The following is a 17549-nucleotide window of genomic DNA, read 5'->3' as shown; positions in this document are numbered from 1 at the left end:
GGAGCCAGCATTAACAGTTTGGGTTCCCCCAAGACCACTCAGCTCCTCTGTGCTCCAGTTACTTGACCTTTCCACTAAGAGCGACAGGTCTTCCTTGTACACTTTATCAACGCACCTCATTGTTTTGTAATTAATTAATTAATTAAGCAATTAATTCCATATTGTTATAATAATTCATTCTAATTAAGTCAGCTACATGCAGCTAGACTTAGACAATATCCAGGTTTGGCTTGACAAGTGGCAAGTAACATTCACACTACACAAGTGCCAGGCAATGACCATCTCCATTAACAGAGAATCTAACTGTTGCCTTTTGACATTCAATGGTGTTACCAACACTGAATCACCCACTTTCAACACCCTGGGGGTTATCAATGAACAGAAACTGTGCCCACGCGCCATATAAATGCAGTGCCTATGAGGACAGGTCAGAGTCTAGGAATCCTGTACTAAGTAACTCACCTCCTGACTTCCCAAAACCTGTCCACCATCTCCAACGCACATGTCAGAGAGAGAATTCTCTCCCACTTTCCTGGGTAAGTGCAGCTCCAGTAACACTCAGGAAGCTTGACACCATGAAGGACAAAGCAGCCCACTTGATGGGCACCACATTCATAAATATCCACTCCCTCCACCACCGACACACAGTAACAACAGTGTGTCCCATCTACAAGATACATAGCAGAATTTCACAAAGGAGGGGGTGGGGCCCAGCGTAGCTCAGTGGATCCCAGCTCCTTGGCCCACAGGGCTAGGATTGGTGGTTGGAGTGTGTTTAATTCTGGGAATAAAACTAGGCTCGGGATTCACCTCCTAATGGAATTTTCCCGCAGTTGGCGATGTCAGAGATGGAACCGGCTGTTCAGGCGGAAGTGCAGAGCATTGGTCAAATCCGACTTCTTCTACTGGCTGGTGATATTCCTGGTTTTCCTCAACACTTTGATGATAGCATCGGAGCATCACCATCAGCCTGACTGGCTGACCAACGTCCAGGGTAGGAACTGAGCCTGAGACCATCAGGAACAAAAATAGCAACCCCTTCTATACAATGACTCCTATTCTCTTTCAGCAATCTGTCTCTCCCCCCATTCCCTGTTACAGTCATTCCCTCCATCTGTCTGTGTTTCTATCCCTCATGCTCACTCTGTCTCTATTTCTGCCTTGCTTTATAGACACTGCCAACAAGGTGCTCTTAGCCCTGTTCACGGTGGAGATGATGCTGAAGATGTACAGTCTTGGCTTGCAGGCTTACTTTGTCTCACTGTTTAATCGGTTTGACTGCTTTGTGGTGTGTGGTGGGATCCTGGAAACGATTTTGGTGGAGGTGAAGATGATGTCTCCACTTGGAATTTCTGTCCTCCGGTGTATCCGACTCCTGAGAATCTTCAAAATCACCAGGTACGGTTTGTGAGGGTGGGGGGTGGGCCAACTACAGGTATGATTTGCGAGGGTGAGTTGGGGGCGGCATAGCTATCCAGGAATAGCACTCAATTCTCTGGTGTCAATGAGTTGAAAACAGATATTTTCAAATTAACGTGTTCAGAGATGCCATTACACATGTCTGACAGAAGTCGGACTTGAACCTGGGTCTCCTGGTCCATGGGTAAGGACGCTAACACTGTACCACAAAAGCCCCTAGGAATTAGCAACATTGCTCACTGCATCACCATTGCTTCAGCTGTGACTTGTGACACCTCACAGGAAAAATGATTAAACAGTTAATTGGTAATAATTCCAAAGATGAAGGCCAAACATGGCTAAAGGTTTTAGCCATTATAAAAGGGCATAGTGTCATACAGCATGAAAAGACACGGTCCAACTAATCCACACCGACCATGTTCCCAAACTAAATTAGTCCCACTTGTCTGTATTTGGCCCATATCCGTCCAAATCTTTCCTACTCATGTACTTATTCAAATATCTTTTAAATGTTGTAACTGTACCTGCATCCACCACTTCCTCTGGCAGGTCATTCCACACACGAACCATCCTCTGTGTAAAATAGTTGCCTTTCATGTCCTTCTTAAATCTTTCTCCTCTCACCTTAAAAACATGCCCCTAGTTTTGAACTCCCCCACCCTCGGGAAAAGACCCTAATCATTCACCTTATCTCTGCCCCTCATGATTTTATAAGCCTCTATAAGGTCACCCCTTAACTTCCTACGCTTCAGTGAAAAAAGTCCCAGCCTGTCCAGTCTAGTTTTAAATCTCAAACTCTACCCCACCATTCCTGGCAACATCTTGGTAAATCTTTTCTGAACTCTCTCCAGTTTAATAATATCCTTCCTATAACAGGGCGACCAGACTGGACACTGTACTCCAGAAGAGGCCTCACCAATGTCCTGTACAAATTCAACATGACACCCCAACTCCTAAACTCAAAGGTCTGAGCAATGAAGGCAAGCGTGCTTAAATGCCTTCTTAATCACCCTGTCTACCTGTGATACAAATTTCAATGAATTATGTACAACCCCTAGGTCTGTCTGTTCTATGACACCTCCCAGGGCCCTACCATTAATTGTAATAAGTCCTTGTTTGTTTTACCAAAAGGCAATAGCTCACATTTATCCAAATTTAAACTCCATCTGCCACTCCTCAGCCCATTGACCCAATTGATCAAGGTCTCTTTGTAATGTTGGATAACCTTCTCTTTCCTCCATACCACCAATTTTGGTGCCATCTGCGAACTTACTAACTAGGCTTCCTATATTGTCATCCAAATTATTTATATAAACGACAAACAAAAGTGGACCCATTATCGCCTCCTGTGGAGCATCACTGTCATAGGCCTCCAGTCTGAAAACCTACCCTCCACCACCACTCTCTGTCTCCTACCATAAAGCCATTTTGTATCCAGTTGGCAAGCTCAATCTGAATCCCATGTGATTTAACTTTACTAATTTGTGAACCATGAAGAACCTTGTCAAAAGCTTTACTAAAGTCCAAGTAAACAATGTCTACCACTATGCCTTCAACCTTTTTGGTTACTTCATTTAAAAAATCAATCAAGTTTCTGAGAAACAATTTTCCTCGCACAAAACCATGCTGACTATCCCTAATCAATCATTGCCTCTCCAAATGTAAATCCTATCCTTCAGAGTCACCTCCAACAACTCGTGGACGACGTGTCTGACACAGATGTCAGACTCACAGGTCTATAGTTTCCAGGCTTCTGCTTACAGCCTTTCTTAAACAATGGCATAACATTAGCCACTCTCCAGTCCTCCAATACTTCAACTGTGTTTATAGATGCCACAGATAATTCTAATAGGGGCCCTGCAATTTCCTCTGTAACTTCCCACAACTTGATCAGATCCTGGAGATTTATCTATCTTTGTGTTTTCTAAGACCTCCAGCACTTCCTCTTTGCAGTGTGAGCTGTTTTCAGAACATCAATATTTATTTCCTTGAGTTCTCTGGCCTCTGTTTCTTTCTCAACAGTAAAAACTGGCATGAAATATTCATTTAATACCTCTCCCATCTCCTGACATTCAGCACAAAGACGAAGTGCTGTGTACAGTTCTGGTCGCCCTGCTATTGGAAGAATATCATTAAATTGGAAAGAGTGCAGTAAAGATTTACAATGATGGACTGGAGGGTTTGAGTTATAATGAGAGGCTGGGTAGAATCATCGAATAGAATCATAGTGCAGAAAGAGACCTTTTGGCCCAAAGAATCTGCACCGACCCATAATATATATATAGGCTGTGACTTTTTCCCCTGGAGCATAGGAGGTTGAGGGGTGACCTACAGAGGTTTATAAAATCATGAGGGTCATAGTTAAGTGGATAACAAAGGTCTTTTCCCTGGGGTAGTGGAGTTCAAAACTAGAGGGCATAATTTTAAAGTGAGAGGAGAAAGATTTAAGAGGGACCTGAGGGGCAAACGTTTTCACTTGGGGTGGTTTGTATGTGGAATGAACTGCCAGAGGAAGTGGTAGATGCAGGTACAGTTACAATATTTAAAAGACATTTGGACAGGTACATGAATAGGGAAGGTTTAGAGGGATATGGGCCAAGTGCAGGCAAATGGGATTAGTTTAGTTTGTGAAGCCTGGTCGGTATGGATGTGTTGGACCTAAGAGCCTATTTCCGTGCCATATGACTCTACAGCTCTATAACATTATTGTGGATGGGTAGGAGCAGCATAAAGCTGTTCTGGGAGCAGGAGGAGGTGACTGTGTGGGTTGCGGGGGGCAGTGATGGTCTTTCACTACGGCAATAATATCTATACTGGGTTAAGGCAACCATCACAGAGTACTGATCAAACAAGTGAAGTCTCTGTTCTTTCCATGTAGTTCAGCTCATTCGGTTTTAACTGTCTGAATGGAACCTGAAATAAAGCGACCGTGCATTGTCTTACAGCTTACTGTGCATTTCATTCCTTGATTTAAGAAACGCGACGATTTCTGGCAGGCATCAGTACTAAAAATCTTTGTAGGATCTTCCCTCAACTTAACCACCTAACATCAGCATGAGGATTAGTTCACCAAAGGCAGGATCGAGTTCGCCAAGTAAGGATTTAAACAAGCAGTGCTGAAAGCCTCTTGCTGGAAGCCTTCACAGCAACTTTCAGTACAGGAGAAAAGTCCGAAGCTTTACTCACTAATGCTTACTGATAGATTATACATTGTTAACTGACAAAAGAGGGAAAATCAGGACCAGTTCTGCAAAATACAACAAAGCTCACATTTGCACCAAGCATGACTGGTGCACCATCACTTCTGATGGAAACAGTTTCTTGATTGGAATGTTTTCTCAAGGATGTACCTTTTGAATTTGTTGTAGATGTCCTCACCCTTTGTTCAGTGTTTAACGGGCAAAAAGGCGAGAAGATCTTCTAATTGTATGTCTATAAAAACCTTGCAAACAGAAACAATCAGCTGGGCTGTGTTGGGTATGTCAATGAATTCATCAAAGTGCAGTGAGAAACATTCAGAGTCCTTCAGGTCCTGCTGTAGTTGCTGAAAGGCATCTTCAGCCAAGAATTCCTCTCGTTTGGCTACTGTGGAAGCATTAAGTGACACGTTCTGGGTTGCCATTATTATTTTTTCTTTCTTCTTAAAGGCTTTTAATAAAGAGTCAACGACCAGAGTCATTTCTTCTTTAATTACTTCGCTATCTGTGAATAATTTCTTATGTTTTATTAAAAGATGGCAAACACAAAATGATGCTTCAGTGCAGGCATGAGCTTTTTTTGCTGGCTTTGAACAAAATGACCATTGAGCTTTCAAAACAACCTTCAACATTCATCAGTTTTCTTGCAGTTCAAGAGAAAACTATCCTTGAATTTACTGTACAACTTATGAGGTGTCATTCCAAATTCCTTTTTACTTATCAGTAAACTTGAGTGATGTATAAGGCAAATGCTCTTACCTTTTACGGTGGTGAACAGAAATTCATTTCCCATTCTACACGGATGTTTATGGTTGTGTTTTAGATGGTCCAGGTTCATTACTTGTCATTACTGCTTCACCTTATAGTTGGTGATATCACTCTGTCACTGGTCATACTGCAAGTTGGAACATCCAGAATAATGCTGCTGCTTTCACGTTTGGATGCTGGTCTGATATTGGACGTGGGGTGTGGCAGAGTTTCCCATAATTTTTCTTCATCCTACACAGACCTATTCGATAAGCAGCTGAAGACGAAATAAGTATAGGTCAACACAGAACAGGCAGAGGAGTGGGACAAGCTGAGTTGCTGTCTTGTAGAGAGTCTGCATGGGCATGATGGGCTTAATAATCTCCTTTGTTTCTGGTGCTGTAATTTACTGGCTTCACACATTAGTTCCTTGTATATTCCTTATTCATTTGTTGGCATTGCCACCACAAACTTACTTTAAATGGTCCATCTAGACTAAACTGAAACACGATGCAACAAGCTGACAAAACCTGTCAAGAGCAGCTTCTGGAAGCAGAACACTTGTTGCCAATCTGTTCCACATTTGTGTTGATGGTGTGTTGTACGCTGTATATTTTTATGTGATTGTACATATTTCCTTAGATATGGAGACTGACACTGCACACGGTATTCCAGATTTGGTCTCTAAATCCCTGCACAATTATGGTGATTTATATTTTAATCCCTTTGCAGTAAAGACCAACATTCCATTTATTGAGGAAGGGTCACCGGACCGGAAACGTTAACTCTGTTTTCTCCTTCACAGATGCTGCCAGACCTGCTGAGCTTTTCCAGCAAATTTGTTTTTGTTCCTGATTTACAGCGTCCGCAGTTCTTTTGGTTTTTATTCCATTTATTTTAATTGCTTGCTGTAGCTTTATGCTGATTTGCTGTGTTCCTTATGCCAGTCAATAGACAAGGTTCACCTGCATGAGCTCCTTTTCCCTCAGTGTTTAGAGCAGTCATTGTTCAAATACTTAGTTGGGACTATCCCTCCTGTTTTTATGTTCTCATTGTCTCACTTTGCTCTTGCTAAGGTATTGGACTTCCCTGAGCAACCTGGTCGCCTCCCTGTTGAACTCAGTCCGTTCCATTGCATCCTTACTCCTCCTCCTCTTCCTTTTCATCATCATCTTCTCGTTGCTGGGGATGCAGCTGTTTGGTGGAAAGTATAATTTTGATGACATGGTTGTGCGAAGGAGCACATTTGATAACTTCCCACAGGCATTGCTGAGTGTGTTCCAGGTGAGTATTGGGTTGCATGAATCCCACTGTCATGCTGAGCGTAATTGTGTATTTGGCTGGTCATTTGAGCAGATGATCAGGAATTCAAGCCCCACTCCTGAGAGTTGAGACTGAATCCAGTCTGATGTAAACTGATCACTTTCTGAGTGGCAGCCAATGGGTACCACAGGGATCAGTGCTTGGACCTCAGCCATTCACATTATATATTATTGTTCATGTAGGGAACCAAATACAATTTCAGGAAGCTTGCAGATGCCACAAAGCTAGGTGGGAGGGTGCACTGTGATGGGATGTAGAGATGCTTCAGTGTAATCTGGATAAGTTGAGTGAATGGACGAATGCGCAGCAGATAGAGTATAATATGGATAAATGTGAGGTTATCCACTTTGGTAGCAAAAACAGGAAGATGCATTATTATCTGAATGGCAATAATTTGGGGAAGAGGGAGGTGCAATGAGACGTGGATGTCCTAGTGTACCTGTTGCTGGAAGCAAGCATGCAGGTGCAGCAGGCAGTGAAGAAAGTAAATGGTATGTTGGCCTTCAGAGCAAGAGTATTCAAGTACAGAGCAGGGATACCTTGCTGCATTTGTACAGGGTCTTGGTGAGACTACACCTGAAATATTGTATGCAGTTTTGGTCTCCTTATCTGAGGAGGGATGTTTTGGCTATGGAGAGAATTCAACAAAGGTTTACCAGACTCATTCTTTGGGTGGCAGGACTGACCTATGAAGAGAGACTGGATCTTTTAGCATTATATTTACTGGAGTTAGGAGAGTGAGAGGTGAACTCATAGAAACCTATCAAATTTTAACGTGACCAGATAGGGTAAGTGTTTCTGACACCTTGGGAGTCCAGAACCAGAGGTCACAGTCTAGGGAAATGACCACTGGGGACTGAGACAAGTATAACTTTCTTCATCCAGAGAGTGGTAATCTATTAGAATTCCCTGCAGAGGCCAAAACATTGAATGTTTTCAAGAAGGAATTTGATATAGTTCTCAGGGCTAAATGGATAAAAGGGGTGATAGCAGAAACATGGTACTGAGTTGTGTGGTCAGCTATAATTAGATTAAATTGCAAAGCTCAAAGGGCAGAGTGGCTGAGTTCTGTTTTACTTTCCATGTTTCTATATCCAGTCCTCAGGATGTGCTGCCCTGTCCAAGCTGTTGTGTATCTGATGGGACACCAAAACAAAGATCTGATTGTTTCTTTAGATGGATGCAAAAGATCCTAAAACTAAAATATTGATCCCTCAGCCAATAGAATAAATAGACTAGATTAAAATAAAAAAAGGCAATGCCGGAAGCCCTCAGTTTGATGAATTTTCACACGAGCTAGTAAAAATTTACATTTATTAGATTATTACCTTGTTATTGAGTTTTTGCGGTTTGTGTATCTTGATTTTGGCATCAGGTGGCAGTATTTGCCTCCTAGTTCATGTTGTAAAACACTTCAGGAGTTTGAGGTCGTGAAGGGTGCTTTTGGGATAAGACTTGATTTTCCTTTAAACTTCCTGGAATTGTTTATATTTCCTCTGAACAAGATGTTGTCTTGTCTTTCTACATGGGACCAGTGACCACCTTCCCTCACTGGGATTGATTGAAGTGCAAATTCCCTGCCCTGGGCTGTAGTGGGTGGGGTTTACTGACCCCAGGATAGATCATATGAATTTTGAGCAGGAGTATTTGGCTCATTGAGTCACGGTTGCTCTGACTGTGGCCTTAATTCCACTGCCTGCCTGTACCACATAACCTTTGACCACTTGTTGATCAAAATATGCCTAACTCAGCTTTGATAAATACAATGATACTTGTTCCTCAGAGCTTCCTAGTGTCCTGCCATTCATTGTGTACTCCCTTGTCTTGTTCTTTCTTCCAAAGTGCATCACCTCAGATTTAGAATTAAATTCCATCTGCCACTGATCTACCCATCAGACCAATCCATTTATATCCTCTGATAACCCATGTCCTTCTTTCTCACTGTCAACCACTTGGCCAAACTTTGTGTCATCTGTAAACTTACCTATCACCCCCAAATTTTATTCTGTACTGTTTATATATGTATCATGAACAATAAAGAACCCAGCACTGATCCCTCTAGTAGTGCGCACCAGCCTGCAGTCACATAAACAGACTTCTATCACCACTCTGTATTTCCAACCACAGAGCCAATTTTCGAACGAACTTGCCAAATCACCCTGAATCCCATGTACTTTTACCTTCTTTACAGTCTCTCATGCGGAACCTAGCCAAAGGCTTTGCTGAAATCTATATAAAGTACATCGACTGCACTCTCCTCGTCTAACCACCTGATCACTTCCTCAAAAAAATGCAATCAAATTTGTTAAGCATGGCTACCCCGATCAAACCTTGCCTCTCTAAATAGGGATTAATTCTTTCTTTCAGAATTTTCTCCAATAGTTTCCCTACCACTGATTGCCTCGTAGCATCCAGGGTTGTGCAGGCTAGGTGGATTAGCCATGGGAAACGCAGCAGCGTCTGGGTGGGATGGTTTTAAGAGGGTCGGTGTGGACTTGATGAGCCACATAGGCTGCTACCACACTGTAGGGATTCTATGATCTATCCTATGATGTGGGACTCAATGATTTGTCGTTCCCTGATCTATTTCTATCGCCCTTCTTGAAAAGTGGAATGACAGAGATAGTAGGAACTGCAGATGCTGGAGAATCCGAGACAACAAGGTGCAGAGCTGGATGAACACAGCAGGCTAAGCAGCATCATAGGAACAGAAAGGCTGACATTTCGGGCCTAGACCCTTCATCAGAAAATGACATTAGCTGACCTCTGGTATCTCCTCCATGGCCAGAGAGGAATTAAAAATTTGGGTTGGGGTCCTTGTAATTTCCTTCCTTGTCACCTAGAGCAGCCTGTGATACAACTCATCTGGGACGAGAGCTTATAAACCCACCAGAACTTCTAATACTCTCTTTATCAATCTTTTCAAGAACCTCACAATCACTTTTCTCAAAGAACCTATATCTTCCTTTTCCCCAGTGAAGACAGATCTGAAGTACTCATTTAACACCCTACCAATGTCATCCAGCTTCACACATAGATTGTCCTCTTGGTCCCTAATGGGCCTTATTGTTTCTCTGGTTATTTTCTTTCCCTTAATGTACTTTCAGAGTATCTTAGGATCATCCCTAATCTTACCTAATTGTTTTCTTAAATTCAATTATGCACTGTCAATGCCCCCACTAGGGCTCTATTTATTTGCTCCCCTTGCACCTGTTAAAAGCCTCTCTTTTCCATCATATCCGCACTTTTATCCTGAATATTTTTAGGGTTATTCGGGCTTGTTGCTCCTGCATTAACACTCTAAAGGGCATGTATTCAATTTCATTTTGAATGCGACCCCTTCAGTTTCGCTGTAGATTTACCCAGAAGTAGTTGTTATCCGTTTACTTTGGTCAGATCCTGTCTTATTTGAACAAAATCTGCTTTTCTGCAATTCAAAAGGACTCTTTGCAGACCATCTTTCTGCTTTTCCATAACAAACATAAAACGTGTGGTGCTGTGGTTGCTATCATTAAAATGCTCCCCCACCTCTGTCACCTTTAACCTACTGTCTAGTTCCCTGACTCTTGGTGCAAGACTTCATCCCTCATTCTACCTATGTCATTTGTACCAGTGTACTCCACACCTTTAGTCTTATCTCCCTGTCCTTTCAGGATGTCATCTAGCTGCTCAGTGACATCACTGACCCTGGCACCAGGGAGGTAACACATCATCCTAGAGTCATGTCTGTTGCTGTAGAAATGCCTGTCTGTTCCTCTAATGAAACTCCTATCACAATTTGCTTTCCCTTCTTCTTCCACTCATGTACAGTCAAGCTGCTTGTGGAGTCAGAAGCTTGGCTCTGTCTGCATTCTTTCGAGCCAATGCCATCATCACCTTACAAAACAGAAAACTGATTTGTGTGCGGGACACCAGGGGACTCCTGCTCCATCTGCCTGTTTCTCTTTGACAGTCTGGTAGTCAGGGTCGATAAAGATAAACTATTTCCACTAATTGGAGATTCTAAGTCTAGGGGTATAGTCTGAGAATTAGGGCCAGACCATTCAGAGAGATGTTAGAAAGCATTCTACACACAAAGGGTAGTAGATGTTTGGAACTCTCTTCCACAAACAGCAGTAGAAGCTGGATCAGTTCAATCTGAGATAGATGGAATTTAAACCGAATGAGTGTGAGGTGATGTATTTTGGGAGGTCTACACAGGGAAGGATATACACAATGAATAGTTGATCCTTCAGGAGTACTGAAGAAAATGCCTGGGCACAGGAGGCTGTGGAACAAGTGCAGATGAATGGGATTAGTTAGTTTGGTGCTTGTTGGTCAGCAAGGACATGGTGGGCTGAAGGCCCTATTTCTGTATGACCCTGAGGTAACTTCTGTTAAGCAAAGATATTAAGAGATATGGGCCAAATGCAGGTATATGGAATTAGGCTACAGATCAACCATGATATCATTGAATGGCCAGGAACAGGCTCGAGAAGCTGAATGGCCTCCTCCTTTTCTTATGTATCTATGTTCCAAACAGTTAATGTTATCAAAGAACTAACAATAATTAGTACTAGATTCTAAGGCAAGTGATTAATTCTTAAATTTCCCCACTTACCAAACTGCTACACTTTACTCTCTGCGAGTCGCACTCTATCACCACAGACAATCCTGTGAATTTTTTTTTATCAAAGTAAGTCCTGGGAGAGAGGAATAGTTAGAGTTTATGAACAGCACAGTCACCCTATCTGTGTACAGTAGAATTAAGTCTGGTTTTTTCCCAAAGGCTTAGCTCCTGACTGGAATATTGTGTTGTCTTGCTGTTGATTCAACCAGAGCCAATAGTTTATTTGTATCTATCAGACCCATCTGTCATGTAAAACATGATTAAACATTCATCTTAAACTTAAGGAATACAAGTTGGCTTTGTATATCCTTTCTTGAGAATGGAAACTTGGATGACGCTGGGGATCCCCTTCAAATACCAAAGTGTACCTCCTTCCTGAGATGTGGTCTGGTCACTCCTAAATATTCACAAATCTCATCAGTTCCTGTGGGAATCCTGACAGGACAAATTTGCAAATATCATTTCGGCTGCCTTTTCTGCTTTTTAAGCTGATGAGGTGGCTGTGAATTTCCAGTAATTTCAGGTTGAAACATTATGAGGCTTTTTGAAATATACAATATAAATTTGAAACAAAGTAATGGAGAAACTCAGCAGGACTGGCAGCATCTGTGGAGAGAGAAACAGAGTCTGATATAACTGAAGAGTCTGGTCTTCTCCTTTCTGTGGTTTGCCCATGTTTGGATAGTATCACAGGAAAGCTGTACTGGTAAGGGAAGGATCCCACGATGTTGCTTATTGAGGGCTGTGATGGCTGATAAGGAGATTACCGCATACCCCCACACCCCCGCCAAAATAAAAACCGTGGATTGTCTGTCTGCTGGAGGACACGCTGTAACCCACTGTGTTTGCTGCAGATATTGACTGGCGAGGACTGGAATTCTGTCATGAATGATGGCATCATGGCCTATGGAGGTCCTTCCTTCCCTGGTGTGCTCGTCTGTATTTACTTCATCATCCTGTTTGTTTGTGGAAACTGTATCCTTCAGTGCGAATACTCTTCCAGTTAAACTGAGGGTGGGTGCGTGGAGTGGGGTTAGGGGATGAGCTTAGTGGGGGCGTGGAGACTGGTGAATGGGTCAGGACCAGTGTTTAGTGGCTAGAGTAATGCCAGCTCCAGCTGTCTCTGAAGGAGGAGGCTTGAGGCCTATTTGTGGTCACTCCGTTAAGGAATGGTAAGATGGTTTGATATTTGGTGGACACTCAGCCGAGTTGTCAATGCATTGTGGTTTTTCTTTTGGAATATATTTTGATCCTAAGCTCGATTTCTCCAGATATTCTGTTAAATGTTTTCTTGGCCATCGCTGTTGACAATCTGGCAGAGGCAGAAAGTCTGACATCAGCTCAGAAAGAAGCAGCAGAGGAGAAGAAGAGAAGGAAGTTGGAGAGGTGAGTTGGAGATAGGAGCAGGTAGTGGGAGGTGTGAGGAAATTTCCATTGCCATCGTCACGCTGTGAGAACACAGCATCAAGTTCATTGCTGCAATTGGATATTTATTTAGGGCAAGTGAGCTAAATTTTGAACGTGGGACTCCTTGAGAAGCATGGCCCAGGCCTCAGGCTCAATCACTGAGAATCGTGGCCCAGGCCTCAGGGTCGGTTACTGAGAATCATGGCCGAGGCCTCAGGCTTGGTCACCGAGAATCAGAGCCCAGGCCTCAGGCTCGGTCACCGAGAATCAGAGCCCAGGCCTCAGGCCCGATCACTGAGAACCAAACTGAGCTTTAATTCTGCACTCTGCTTTCATTATTCAGGGCTGCCAACCCGGGCCGATCAGAGGAAGAGAAACTACTGTTGAAGAAACTTGAACTGGCAAAGCTTAAGGCCGAGGGTATTCCCACCACTGCCAAGGTCAATGTTAAACCTGTCTCTGCCATCTCAGCATTGCTGTGTATCAGTGTTAACTCAGCTAGGCTTCTCTGGGTCCTATCAGCAAACACAGACCCAGTAGTGCTGACTGCTACTGCACATGGGAGAATTTATGGGGCATGTGAAACATTGACTTAATCACTGAGAACCACAGCACTACAGACTGGCACTGTATAATTCTAGTAGGGGAAACACAGGTCAGGCCTTGATTGTATAACTCTGGTGAAGAAATGCAGCCCAGGTCTGGCATTCTATAAATCTAGTGGGGGAAACACAGCCCGGGTGTGGAATTAAGCAGCCCGGGAAACTGGCCTTGCTTTAGGAGGATGCATGGGAGGAAATGATGATCAGTGTTCCTGGAGCTGTGCATGTGCTTGTTCAGGAACAGCGCATTACAGGCAGCCTAGAAAATGCAGAAGTTACATGTAATCCAGCGAACATGCCTGTACACTCTCAAAAAGGTTTAGATGGTACATTGATAAGGATAAGTCATGACCATTCGTATTTACCCTACACCTCAGCAGCCTACCAGCCCCCACCCCAGCAGGGGAGGCTGAAATTGTGTCCAATGACATTTCAACTTGTGTAAGATGGTTTGTTCAAACATTAACTCCTTCCCTGCCCAATATCAAAAAAAAACCATGGGATAAACAAGAGATTCATGTCACCAGTTCCAGATTTCTGAAAAACCGATCACAATCTTTTATGGGGATGGGGTTTTAATGGAGTGGAGGAGGGGTTTGACAGAGTGGGTGTTGATGGGTGGGGGAGGGATTATTTTGGAGATGGGGAGGGTTTTGATAAAGTAGTGTTGGGGCATGGGTGATATGTTTGATGGAGAGAGGAAGATTTTGACAGTGATTTGATGGGCCTGGGGGAGGGATTTCATGAAGTGCAGGAGGTGTTTGACAGTTTGGGTGTTGGAGGGGGCAGGCGAGGATTGATGGAGTGGGGGAGCGGTTTGATGATGTGCGGGAAGGGTTTGACAGTTTGGGTGTAGGAGGGGAAGGAAGGGGTTTGATGGAGGAGGTGTTGGAGGATGGAGATGTTTGATGGAGTGGGAGTTTGGCGGAGTAATGGGGAGAGAGTTTGATGGAGGTGGGGAGGGGTTTGATGAAGTGGGGGACGGGTTTGACAGAGTTGGGGAGGGGTTTGACAGAGTGGGTTAGGGGTTTTGATGGAGCGTGCTGCCAAGGAGAGGTTTTGATTGAATGGGGAAGGGGCTTGACAAAGTAGGTGTTGGAAGGTAATAGGTGCAGGGAGGGGTTGATGTGTGCCAGCTGTCTAGCCAGGTTCGCCTTGTTTCCCGAGTCACTGGGGACCTGGACTGACTTCGGGTCTGGACTTGAATTGCTGGTTTGAACAAGACAATGTTAAATGGGGATTTTACACTGGGCTTGGACCCTGGAGTGTGGCATATGTGTTAATTGGTGTAGATATATCCTAGGATTGAGAATTCCACTGTGTATGTGTCCACTGGGATTGGGCATACTCTGAACTGGCTATCTGTCTGTATGAACCCTGCTGAATTACTCACTGGATCTATTTACCATTTGCAGCTGAAAGTGGATGAGTTTGAAGCTAATGTCAATGAGGTGAAGGAGCCTTACCCTTCTGCTGACTTTCCAGGTAATGCCCAACACTAACGCCAGACTCAATTTCAGTGATAAAGAAAGATCTTACATTTTCCTAATATCTTGTGCCAGGACATCCTGAAGCACTGTCTTGTTAATCAAGTAGTTTTGAAAATAATGTTGTATATAGGGAAACACGGGGCTAATTTGCACAGCAAGGTCCCAGAAAATATGAGATAAATGGCCAAGATCCTGTGGAGTGGCTGTCTCTAAGATGCATGGAGTCTGGTTTTGCAGCAACCAGGAATGTGCTCCATAGGGAACAAACAGGATGGGTACAAATTTGGATCTTTTAAGGTTACTTGGTCCAGCCATCTCCTGCTGGTTGGAGTCATACCTGATAGAAAGTAAGATGGTTGTGGTTGTTGGAAGTCAGTTATCTCAGTTCCAGGACATTTCTGCAGGAGTTCTTCAGGGTAGTGTCCTCGGCCCCACCATCTTCAGCTGCTTCATCAATATCCTTCCCTCCATCATAAGGTTGGAAGGGGGATGTTCGCTGATGATTGCACAATGTTCAGCACCATTTGTGACCCCTCAGACACTGAAAACATCCATGTCCAAAAGTAGCAAGACCCAGACAACACTCACGGCTTGGGCTGTTAAGTGACAAGTAACGTTCACACCACACAGGTGCCAGGCAATGACCATCGCCAACAGGGGTGAATCTAACCATATTCCCTTAACATTGAATGGCACCACTATCACTGTATCCTCACTATCAACATCCTTGGATTACCATTGACCAGAAACTGAACTGGACTGGCCATATAAATACAATGGTTACAAGAGCAGGTCAGATGTTAGGAATATTGCAGCGAGTAACTCACTTCTTGACTCCCCAAAGCTTGTCCACAGTCAGGAGTGTGATAGAATATTCTCACACTCAGGAGTGTGATAGAATATATCACCTGCCTGGATGGATGCAGCTCCAACAACACTTGAGAAGCTCAATATCATCTCAGACAAAGCAGCCCGCTTGATTGGCACCACATCCACAAGCACCCTTCACCACTGATGCACAGTTGTGCAGGATGTGTATCATCGACAAGATGCACTGCAACAACCCACCAAAGCTCCTTCCAAACTCATGACCATTTCCATCCAGAAGGGTAAGAGCACTAGATACATGGGAGCACCATCACCTGCAGGTTTCCCTCTAAAGCCACTCACCATCCTGACTTGGAAATCTATCCCTGTTCCTTCAGTGTCAATGGGTCAAAATTCTGCAATTCCCTCCAGATGGTTTGTGGGTCCACCTATACCGCAAGAACTGCACAAGTTTAAGAAGCTTGCCATTACCTTCTCAAAACCATCTAGAGATGGGCAATAAATGCTAACTTTGCCAATGAAGCCCACGTCAGATGAATGAAGTAAAATTTAGGATACTGTGCCAGTCTTAATGTCACCATATGTTGCAGCAAACCAGCAAACAGAAGTTGGAAGGACCGTTGGTGTAGAATCCCTTACTGTCCCCTGAATAGTGCATGGGATTGTTGACATCCAGCTAAGGGAGAAAGTAGACTTCACTTTACCTCCAGCGGTGCAGCACTCCCCAAGTGGAATGTGAGGCTGGAATCAAGACTCTACAACCCACAATCTTCAGTGTTGAAGGATGAGTGTTACCACACTGATGTCAGCACTGATATAATGAGTCTACCTCCCAGTGGCATTGCTCTTGGTGACACCTCTCTTGATGAGGTTACATTGCTCTGGAGTCAGCGTCATAAGTTGTGATGAAGCCTGAAGAGAAATCTGAGTGCTCTGTTTCTCTATCCCCCTTGCTTTCTATCCCTCTCTCTCTCTCTTTGACTGCCGCATATTTCCTATATTTCTCCTTGTCTAATTGTCTCCCTTCTCTTTCTCTTTGTTTCCCTCTCCCTTGTGCCACCACCAAGTTCCATGAACTAATGTCCCAGAGAATTCCCTATTCTAGTGTTCGCCACTCACCCACTGAATTCCAAACCCTGACTCAGATGAAATGTATTCTGGGTTGCTAAGAGATGAAAGAGAAGAAATAATGGAGACTGTTATCATCATTTTGTGATCCTGTTTGGTGAATAGGCATGGTGTCAGAGAAGTGGAGGACAGTTAACATTGCATCATTGTTTAACAAGAGAGAAAAGGATAAACTGAATAATTACATCCAGCCTCACCTCGACTGTGAGGAAATTACTGGGGAAAATTCTGGGGGACAGGATAAATCCTCATTTCAAAAGACATGGATTAATTAAGGACTGGCAACAGGGATTTGTTAAAGTCAGCGTTTGACCAACAAGATTAAATATTTTGAGGTAATGAGAAGACTTGATAAAAGACATGACGGAGTTGACACAGATTTTTACAAGAATTTTGGCTAATAAACAGCGTGGTCTCTAAAGCAAAAACTCATGGGATACAAGACAGTGAGAAGTTGGATCCACATTTGGATCTGTTTTAGGAAGCAAGCTGTTATGATTGCTGAGATAACAAGGTGTAGAGCTGGATGAACACAGCAGGCCAAGCAGCATCAGAAGAGCAGGAAAGCTGACCTTTTGGGCCTAGACCCTTCTTGCGAAACAACGAACCAGCTCGGCGAGCCAACCAGCTACATCATAATTAAAATCTCCATGGCAGGCAGCATCTTTGTAAATCTCTTCTCTGCACACACTCTAGTGTATCCACACCTTTCCTGTAGTGTGACCAGAACTGCACATAGCAATGTTGCTGTAACCTAACTAGTGTTGCATTGAGTTCCAGTATAATCCTACCAACTCTT

At 43.6% G+C, this 17549-nt stretch overlaps 1 protein-coding gene across 1 annotated transcript in view; it reads left to right on the top strand.

Moving 5' to 3' along the window:
- The window catches only part of LOC109922317 (voltage-dependent L-type calcium channel subunit alpha-1S-like), a 139287-nt gene that overhangs the window by 44469 nt on the left and 77269 nt on the right, over positions 1-17549 (top strand). Inside the window, exons 10-16 of the mRNA XM_048611855.1 lie at positions 834-994; positions 1173-1398; positions 6440-6647; positions 12150-12270; positions 12567-12681; positions 13046-13142; positions 14720-14789. Coding sequence (XP_048467812.1) covers positions 834-994; positions 1173-1398; positions 6440-6647; positions 12150-12270; positions 12567-12681; positions 13046-13142; positions 14720-14789 — 998 coding nt within the window. The remainder of the gene's footprint in view (positions 1-833; positions 995-1172; positions 1399-6439; positions 6648-12149; positions 12271-12566; positions 12682-13045; positions 13143-14719; positions 14790-17549) is intronic.

The sequence above is a fragment of the Rhincodon typus genome, chromosome 25, assembly GCF_021869965.1.
Source record: "Rhincodon typus isolate 14 chromosome 25, sRhiTyp1.1, whole genome shotgun sequence".
In the NCBI taxonomy this organism is placed as follows: domain Eukaryota; kingdom Metazoa; phylum Chordata; class Chondrichthyes; order Orectolobiformes; family Rhincodontidae; genus Rhincodon; species Rhincodon typus.
Note: the sequence above shows the minus strand (reverse complement) of the source record. Positions and strands in the feature narration are given on the sequence as shown.